This window comes from Euphorbia lathyris, chromosome 3 (genome assembly GCF_963576675.1).
Source record: "Euphorbia lathyris chromosome 3, ddEupLath1.1, whole genome shotgun sequence".
Taxonomy (NCBI): Eukaryota; Viridiplantae; Streptophyta; class Magnoliopsida; order Malpighiales; family Euphorbiaceae; genus Euphorbia; species Euphorbia lathyris.
The window spans coordinates 25366385-25376897 of NC_088912.1; the positions used below are offsets into that span (position 1 = coordinate 25366385).

Here is a 10513-nt window from a genome sequence, read left to right on the forward strand (position 1 = left end):
GATTCATGAGTTGCTAGTCGGATTTATGTCGGAGAAGGTAGTGATCCATATTGGAAATTATATGGATAAATTTATAGAAGCAAATGACAATAATCAATAAGCTGATAATTCAGGTTTCTGAAGAAAAGTGTGGAAATTAGTTGTTCCCCCTAGAGTTAAAGATTTAATTTTATGTTATATCTCTTCTTACCTTCCAACTAGAATAGCTCTTAAAGCCCGACATATTCCAGTCTCGGAGGTTTGCCCTCTATGTGGTCTCTTTGATCATGTTCTTGTTGAGTGTACAACTGCAAAACAACTTATTTGGAGTAACTCTTCTTCGCCAATGAGAGTAGTATTTAGCAGTCACCACTTTTTTTTTATCTCTGTGGAATCAGTGTCATATCCATCAACCTATTGACTCTACCGCCCCCATCTCGTTGGTTACCCCTGCTCTAGGTTCGCTTATTTGTAATGTCAATGTTGTTGTGTTTCCGTTATCTCAACGTGTTGGATATGGTTTCATCTTGAGGAACTTTGCTGATTTTGCGTTTGCTGGAAATGGTAGGCTTTCTTACACTTATGATGTGTTGATTGTCAAACGTCTTAGTGTGGGGAAAGCCTTAAACTGGTTGAAGGCAAATGAATTTCACGATGTCATGCTTCAATCGAATTCTCGATTTTTAGTTCAAGTTATCAATGATTAGGAGGATTCGATCTCTATGTTTGGTTTAATTGTTAATGAATGTAAAGCTCTTGTATGTGTTCAATTTGTTAATCGATATGCGGATCATGTAACTCATACTTTAACTAGGGCGACTGATTCTGAATCAGATTGTAGAGCTTGTGATGTTGTCTCTCCCTCTTTCCTTAGTTTTTGTTTCATGGTAAATTACACCAATGGCCATTGAACTTTACCCATTTTAACATTGTGGCCACTGAACTTCAATTCTTCACGGTATGGTCATTGAACTTTACACTTTGTTACACCGGTAGCCATTGTGACCGTTGGCCAACCTTTTTCAACCGTTGACTCCCTTTTTAACCGGCTGTCTCTCTCCCTTCACCCTTCTAAACCCTAAAATTCTCAGTGCCCTTCATCTTCAAACCTTCATCTTGTGATCCAGCAACAAACAACCAAAAACAAATGGCATCCGTACCTATCACGACAACAGCTCCACCACTGATGCCAATCTACAGGTCATGTTTCCCGATGCGATAGGCAAGCTTTTCCCCAAATCACCAGTCAGAATCATCCAAAGAAAGAATTCGATGAGAGTGGAAGCAATGGGAAAAGCGCCAAAATTCAAAGGAACACAGATGAGAGAGAAGCAACTTACAGAGATGATAGAGAAGAAAGTGATGGAAGCGAAAAAGGTGTGCGAGGGAGATACGACATCGGATGAGTGCAAAGTAGCATGGGGTGAAATGGAGGAGGTGAGTCAAGCCAAGGCTGATTTCAAACTCAAGTTGGAGGTAAGAGATCCTCTGGAGTTTTTATACCAAGATCATCTTGAAACTAATGAGTGTCGTGTTTATGAAGATCATACCTTAGAAACTTTTGTGTTTAGTGATGTATTAATTAAGTATTGTGAATCAAAGTAACGTATGAATTGGAGTTGAAGATGAAGGTTTGATGATCTGGTGGAGGGATTGAAGATGAAGGGTAAAATGGAAATTTTAGGGTTTAGAATGGTAAAAGGAGAGAGACAGCCGGTTAAGAATTGAAATGGTCACAGTGGCCACCGGTGTAACAAAGTGTAAAGTTTAATGGTCATACCGTGAAGAATTGAAATTCAATGACCACAACGTTAAAATGGGTAAAATTTAGTGGCCATTGGTGTAATTTACCCTTCTGTTTCAAGAAGGGATCAATAACATCATTTCCTCTTCTAAAAAATGATAATTAGTTTAAAAAACTATATAATCTTTTATTTATTTTAAAGCATCTATTACTTTATATAAGTAATGGCAAGAATAATAATTAAATTAGTGAAGTTTTAAAGCCATAATGGATATTTATATTACTATAATTCAGAGCTCATGGATATGTTTTACCAATGAAGCATCACGAGTACTTCTAAAAAAACACTTGGAAAAGTAAGAAACTCGTTAGTAAATGAAAAAAGAAAAACTTTTGCTCTTTCTGAAACTAAAAATCAAGCTTCTTCCTCCTTTTGTACTAACTTCAGTTCTATGAATAAACCACTGGTACAACATAATTAATACTAATATACAATAAAGTTGAATCTTTAATCTTTAGAATATTTTCATGTTGAGGAAATAAACCATAAGAGAGAATACCTCACTTTTACCTCTTTTAGATGCCATTTCATCTTTTCTAGCAAACTGCCATTTGCTTTGAGGGGAATTGAATTCCTACTTGTTCAACTGAAACAAAAGGATAAAAAAGTTCAGGTCAACAAATCATCTTTAATAATAATAAGCAGAAGGCTCCATGAAGTTAGCCGGGAAAAAACCCGATTGGATTCCTTGGATATTAGGATGTTTTATTAGCCCCCCAAACTTGCTTAATGTGATATAATAAGTAACCTCATAAGAGGAGATTTTGATAAGTTGAAACACGTATGGCTTGGCTTTAACAAAATTCAGAGGACCAATAGATCAACTTAAACAATTTCAAGGAGGCCAAGAGGAGGTCACTTTTAAATAAACTCAAAGAGGCCAACAGGTCGTTTAAGTAAAGTTTACGGGGCTAATAAAAGATCAAGAGGCCAATCGGGTTTTTTAAACCAAGTTGAGAAGTATCTTATGTATAATGTATTCAGTTTCAGTCTAATAATAATAAGGGTAAATAATTTATTAGTCCCCACTTTTTTACATAACACACTGTTTAGTCCCCCTATTTGGAAAAACACATTATAAGGTCCCTATGTTTTGTCAATATTAATCTTTTGGTCTTTTTGTCTATTTTTTTTAGATATTTAACCGACATATCTTAGCTTTCAGGATAATTATAGTACAATACAAAATAACCATGTTACTCTGTTATTTTTTGTATGTCTGTTTATACCAAATATAACGGTTAAAAATCTAAAAAAATAGAAATAAGGACCAAATGGTTAATATTGACATAAGGACCTTATAATGTGTTTTTCAAAATAGGAGGACTAAACAGTGTGTTAGGTAAAAAGTAGGGGATTAATAAATTATTTACCCTAATAATAATAATGGTAATAATTTTTTAGTCTTCATTACTAGTCAATTTCTGAACTTTAAACTCTTCACTTTTGTCTTCATTACTGTTAGGTCTCTCCGTCCAAATTATTACAAAACTGGAGGATGTCACATTGTATTTTTTAAAATGCAGGCTGACTAGTATATTTCGCTATAACTCACAGAGTAAATATTTATGTACCCGAATGTTTACAAAAAGAAGCTTTAATTTGAACAGAAAAATCTTTTGATCTATCTGAAGCTCTGATAATTCATACCTTCTGCAATGATTTGGGGAAAAGTTCATTCTAGAAAGACTTGAATCCTGTCACCTACAGTATCTTTAAAGTCTAACAACAACTTGCCTCCTGCTTCTCCAGCTGCATCATTCAACAGTTCTTTGATGTTCACACCGCCCAGAGCTGTCAATCAAAAAGGAGTTAAAAATCTTCACTTCTACATATTTTCAGAGATTAATATTTAAAAGGATAAAATCCAAATTTTCTTCTCACATTTTTGGGGAAGTGCAGATAACACCTCTAATGTAAGAAATTGTAAAATTTTGTCCTCAATGTTTCCAAGGTGGAACAATTATGGGTCCAACACAGTTGTGGAATCAGCAATACAGATGCCCATTGCATATGGGTTTGGCTTAAAAAAAATACATTACCCCTAACTACGCCAAAACGACACTATTTTGGCCTGGACTGGGGGAAAAAGAAAAAATTGCATACCTCTTCTTCATCTGCTGGAGGTGCAATCAGTACCCAGCAGAAGAAGATGGAAGGGTGGGTAAGAGCGAAACCACCCCTACAAGGGATGGTAAACGGCTGGGTGCACCGGCACCCCTGTGCCCCCTGCCTTGCTCTACATACCATTAATTATGCCCAAAATTGCTCCAAGTTGGAAACATTAAGGATAAACAAATTTCTATTTCTTATGTCAGGGGTGTATTTACACTTCCCAAAAATGTTAGGGGCAAGTCTGAACCTTATCCCATATTTAAAATATCTTTCAGCACATATACCTGGAACTATGTTTGTGATTCCATCCAGAAATCCAGCCTGCCAAAATAAAAAGTATGAGACTGTTGACTTGCTTGATGACACATATGACAACATTATTTTCATATGCAAAAAAGTAAAGAAAAATCGTTGTTAGAAATGACATAAATTATTCTTGTGCACACCAAGGAAAGAAAAAGAAGAAAAAATCTGCAAAGTGAATGCTTCACTTGATCCAACGGACATTCTCTTCTGAAAGAGATGTGATGGATGGGAGAAATGCACCCACCTCCTTGGCTCAATTAGCGATAAATGTACTTGTATCATGAAAAATTGATATACCGATGTGAAATACCACATTGCAAGTCCGTGAAAATGAATGTAAAACAGATGGTGTTATGTGTTAGACACATTTAAAGTACAAAAGGTCAAACATGCATAAAGTGCAAAAAGGCAATGATGTTATGATCATCTTCCACCTAGCTCCTTCAGACCAGAACAAACAAACAGAATATGTAACATGCATCTGTTAGCAGCCACAAATTTATGCTGGAAAATATATGTGCAATTCTGCAAATTCTATTGGTATCAATGTAATGTATCTAGATATGAAACTTATGGTTTTAGAAACAACTAAAATCGAAAAATAATTGGTATACGTGCTGTCTTAAGGGAAACATTTGCCTTCAAAATTTAGGGGGTAGTAAAAAAGATGAACTAAAATAGATATGCAGTTATGGAGACGGAATAAAAATGCATCTCTTATGAAAATATAAAATAAAATAGAACATGTCATAATATCTTCAAGTTAACACGTGTAGCATTGCACTTCATGTTTATAAATATAAAGAAAAAAAAAATACTCTTTGCAGTTAGGCTAATTTGAAATGCGATATAAGGCGATATTGATGAGGATTTTAAGGAGATACTACATGCAGAATAATAGTGCAGCAGCTGAAGAAGAGGAACAATGCTCACCGGAATCCTAACATCAAGTCTTTCAAATCCATCCCTTCCAGTTATTTTGATCCTCAATTTTCGAGACCAGATACCGGCAAAAGGATCTCTTGAACCATCTGCACGATAGTTACCATACGCATCAGGAGATATGACTTCAACAACAGGATCTTCAGAACTTTGACTTTTCTGCTCTGTATCATCTGAACTTATCGGTTGTAGGCCATATACATTACTGCTGGCTGATGAATAACCTAAATTTATAAAAATTAGCAACAGGTGGTAGCATCTTCAACTAAATTTGCATGACAGCAGGCTGACAGGCAGGGCATTAACTTTCTGTAGGGGAAACAAAGAAAATAACTGACAAAATTTTACAAGCAACTGTTGACATGACTTATAAAGTAGAATATATATTTGACGTCTTAAATGTTAGATTTTAAAACTTTTTGGTTGGAATTTCATATTTACTCCAATGTTCAGTTCAATTTGTACACTCCACATGTCCTCAGCACAAATCTTCAGAATTGTGTGGAATATAAAGCTGACCTTAAATGTTAGCTTAAACTTTTGAGCAGGGCTTCCAAATTTGGTTCAATCAATATTTTTATTACCTGAGGGACTGAAATAGGCTCAATCAATATGCCAGCTTTTTTTGGACTCGCAGAGAGATAATGTTTGAATAAATTGTCCCACAAAGACAAAATAAGGTTTTTGGACCGAGATATCTGTGCAAATGGCGAGCCTTGGCGCAACGGTAAAACGTTGTTGCCGTGTGACCTGAGGTCACGGGTTCGAGTCTTAGGAGCGGCCTCTTGCCAATTAAATTGGCAAGGGAAGGCTTGCCCCCAATACACCCTTGTGGTGGGACCCCTCCCCGGACCCTCGCTCAGCGGGGACGCGTAATGCGACCGGGCCGCCCTTTATATCTGTGCAAATGGACCTCTATACAGAATAAATTAAGCTTTTAGCATGGAGGCTTTAATTGAACCAACTTTCACTCATTGGTATTCACTAATAGCCAATCAACTTTAATAAAATATGAAAAGCAGCAAAAAAAAATGAAAGGTTTAATGATTAGAAGGCTACCAGATCAAAGTATCTTGAGAGAGTTTGAAGAACAAAGCGTAAAGACAAATGTAGGTGCTCAAAATGTAAGAGTAGAATCTAATTCTCACCCACCTTCTGGCCTAAGCACCTGGCTGCTGCTGGTAGCATACCGCTTCTCTTCTTCATAATAAGTATTGAAACCTAAGATCTCCTTTATTTCATCAAAGCTAGGCATGCTTCCAGGAGGAGGAATTCGACCTCCTTTAATCGCATTTAGTGAATCCTGCAGGTCAGCAAAAAATATAAGATCTTGAATACCAAGATAGATTTTAATTCTCTTTTGGGCTCAATGGAGGAACTATCCCCTAATAAAGTGGTCCTACAGTATTCAACTACAGCAACGACTTAAAATACTCAAGCAAGCAGCTCTCTGAAAGGTCATCCGTATTTGCAGTCGTAATTAAGCTTGCAGAATAGCAACCATAATAAAACTATGTTCTCATGTCTATACATAAACAAACTGAATTATCAGTATTCATATTCCCTTACTGTGTGCAGGCAGATTTACACCTCTATGCACCTCTACTAGTTTTTGTAGTATGCTTTCTATTCATAATTGGTCGAGAATACAGAAAGGAAAATAACTGTTAATTTTTCAGTAGGTTTTACCAAAGTTAACCAACAAAAGAAGAAAAAAATCTTATTGAACTTCCCCAAAAATATAGTTTGTTCCATCAAGATGAAAATATACCTGCATAGCTCTTATAGATACCCCAATCAAGGAAAGTGGGTAAGCCACAAGTTTATATCCAACTTCCTCAAGTTCAAAAGGGTAGAGAATTGGTGTTTTACCCCCTCCTTCAAGCATGTTGGCCTGCATTGGATGTATAAGATTCATAAGTAGTATTCACATGACAATGACAACTGCTGGAACTCCTTCCTTTCACATGCTTTGACGTTTCAAATCAATCTTTCTTTTCTACTTTCTTAGTTTCGTTGAAGTACTAAATTTAGTACCAAACTGTTGTGCCACTATCATGTCACTGGTAGAAAACCATACAGTGAAAATCATGGACGAAGCTCCCCTGTGCCAATATCAAGCAAGTTAGTCTAAGGCTGGAGCAGAGAAGATCATCCAAGCAAGCTCTGTCTTAATGTTTTAGATGGAGCAGTACATATCTAGTTAATGTATAGTGGTGGTTAAAATGATTTTCCGGGTTTAAATCAATGGAAAGCAGAGCATGATGCCTCTGGTGATTTATAGAACTCCAGCAAATCCACTATGCTTTTATTTATTACAGGTGACCAAACATTGACATATAATCTAATTCATCTTAGTTATCACTAAATAACCCGTCCTTTGTGAGAAAGAGCTGCCCTCCTTTATCATCATGCCATTTTGGAAAAAACTTAAAGTAAGTTCATTTAAGCACCATTAATCTGAACTTCACAAATTAGAATACAACTAAACCTTATCAAGTAGCCTTAACTGATTGAATATTGATTCCTAAATAGCCTTGAAATTCTGATGACATAAATTACTACTCGAAGCATAATCCATATATTTTAGGTTCACTAAAACCTATACTAGAACATGCAATACAACAGAAACATACAATAAAAGAAAAGCAGAAACCGCTAAGAAATTGAGATTCACTTTAAAGGAACTTTTATCTAGCACTACTAAATGGATTGAGCATGTGAGAAGGTGCATGATCCAACTAAGCAAAAATGGACTAACCCCACTAAAAGGAGAAAAAGGTTGAAATTAACGTTTCAAATTACACTAAGTATGACCTGGCAACAGACAAACTAAAAACAGCACCTGACCGATGTTAATTCTCCTAGAATGATGTGAGATTGAGGCATATTAAAACTAAATAAATACAAAGTTAAGTACTATGCAAAATAGCATATAAACATCATCTAGTGTACATTAGATCAAACACACTGTACCATTTTTGGAACTAGAGGAGAGATGTCACAGAAGGCCTTCATCTCTTCTCTTGAAGCAAGTGCATCAATGAAAAGGACATCTGCTCCAGCATCAGCGAAAGCTCTTGACCTCCAAAGTGATTCATCTAAGGACACTGCTTGTCGAGAATCAGTTCGTGCAACAATAACAATATCAGAGCCAGCCTCTTCTCGAGCATCAACTGCAGCTTTAATCCGCATCACTGCTTCTTCTCTAGACACCACTTTCCTACCTTGTGTATGACCACAGGCTTTCGGAGACACCTTACATAGTCATAAGCAATAGAAATCTGAATAGCAGAAATTTGCACCTTAAATGATAAACATATACTTTATTCAGAAGCTAATTAAACAGAATTTTCAAATACTATATGAATAAGAAACCTGAATCAGCCCATCACCTATGCATAAAAAAAAAGCAATCAGGGAAGTAGTAGGGATAACTGAGTTTATCCTATAATACATTCTACATAGAAAAGGAGTTGAAGACAACAACTCAACTTATTCAAATATTCAATTTGCCAGTCATATCCCTTTCAAGAGAAACATATAATCCATATCAACTATAATCATATAAGGAGAGAAATTAATTAAAAAAAATTAACAGGTATAAGTTTACCCTAACCAACCTCGAAAATATGAATAGCAGGTGAGTGACAGTTAGTTATCTCTGCTCAATGTGTCTCAGTAACTTAATTATTTCATGTTAATAATGGCAATAATGCATCTGCTCCATGGTAATTTAATTTTATTGGGAACTACTTATTACGAAGGAAGAAGAAAATCCTAGATCAATTTTTTTTTCCATCAATTTACAAAGTAGAAGTTCCAAAGGATGCATCCATTTAACTGATTCATTATTTGCATGATTATCTTTTTCGAGATTAATTAATTCAAGTAAAACTACAAGAACCTTTTGCAGTTTCATTTTAATTTTACAAACAAGGTCCACATCGGACTGATACAACCAGCTTTGCCAAAGACTTCATGTGAGACATAAAAAAGAGAAGGAAAAATGAGATAATAGATGGATACATTGAGTAAGTGGATACATAGTTTATGTAATACAAACCTGGTCCTCGAGTATAATTCCTGCAAAGCCAGCTTTTATATATCCTTTGACAGTTCTTTTGACATTCATGGCATTTCCATAGCCATTGTCACCATCCCCAATGATAGGAATTGACACAGCTTGCGTGATCAATTGACCCTGATCCACCATTTCCCCATACGAAATAAATCCAGTATCAGGCAATGCTAATCTAGCAGCAGATATTGAAAATCCTAATGAATGAAAAACATGGCATTAATAAGAATATCTGTCTCTTCGAACCTCTCCCAAAATAATATGATCTTGCCCAATTCATATGCATTATCAGTAATCAACGATCATCAACCGAGACCACGAAAGCCTATAAATTACATAAAGCAGTCACTAAAGACACATTTAAGAATAAGAAACATTAACCACAATCCCAAATTGCAATCATTTCTACAAAATTAGAGTTATTGTACATTATAGTAACGTGTGTTCGATAAGCAATAACTTAAAGCTACATAGAAAAATTAATCCTAATATTACTGACCGGTACTAACAGTAAGAACAATCAATTGAACAACAACTCATACACATATTCTGATTCCAACAAAGCCGAACGCATTACTTCTTTTCATAATATAAAACAAAAGAACGCCCAAATGACAAAAACAAACAGAAAATAAGACATTACATACCGCTGGTGAAGCAGTAATCAAATCCAGCTTTCTCTACAAGCTTAGCACTGAGAGCATCGAAACAAGCAGGGCCCTGGTGAATCCCTGGGGAGTCAAGGATCAGACGCAGAGCCTTAGCCGGAGAAGTTTTATCAGCAGAGGCAATTACTGTGGTTTGAGATGCCCTTCTCGCAGAAAGAGGGCTAGTGTTTGCTTTTCTTAGAAATAGATTCTTTGGCATGAAAAGTAACCGTTGGAGTTTGAGATTGGAAGCAGAGAATGATGGCGATGGTGGTTGAGCATTGAGGAAGGCGGAAGAAGCAAGAGAGAGTCCATACTCGCTGCAGCACACAGACTTCATTGCCAACGTCTCTCTCTATCTCAAGCTAATTGATCAAAGTTTACTTATGACCTCATTTATTTATAGCCTTGTATAGGTAAATAATTTAGGGTAAATTTCAAAAAAAACTCATTTGGTTTGATGTTGTTTTAAAAAAACACTTGTAGTTTGTTATTAAAAAAAAAAAGACTTAGTGGTTTGCGCCGTTACCCGAAAAACAGAAATTGGCTTAACACTGTTAAAGTGCTGACGTGACACAAGGGTAAAACGGGAAAATGGAATATTTTTTTTTTCCCTCTTCTCTCTCCTCCTTCTTCTT

The 10513-nt window shown here is 35.9% G+C and overlaps 1 protein-coding gene across 3 annotated transcripts; it reads right to left on the reverse strand.

The window, feature by feature from the left end:
- Positions 1-1988: 1988 nt before the first annotated feature.
- Positions 1989-10256, reverse strand: LOC136224336 (uncharacterized). 3 transcript variants are annotated; one of them, XM_066012652.1, is made up of 9 exons: positions 9876-10256; positions 9214-9425; positions 8124-8405; positions 6919-7041; positions 6300-6450; positions 5139-5236; positions 4184-4220; positions 3435-3578; positions 1989-2370 (listed from the first exon to the last, which is right to left on the reverse strand). In XM_066012652.1, exons 1-8 carry the CDS (start codon positions 10213-10215, stop codon positions 3460-3462), a joined length of 1362 nt encoding a protein of 453 aa, XP_065868724.1. In that variant the 5' UTR covers positions 10216-10256; the 3' UTR covers positions 1989-2370; positions 3435-3459. The 3 variants fall into 3 exon arrangements, with proteins under 3 accessions (XP_065868724.1, XP_065868723.1, XP_065868722.1); XM_066012651.1 differs by having other exon boundaries at positions 5139-5359; XM_066012650.1 differs by having other exon boundaries at positions 5139-5371; positions 9876-10255.
- Between the last annotated feature and the right edge of the window lie 257 nt (positions 10257-10513).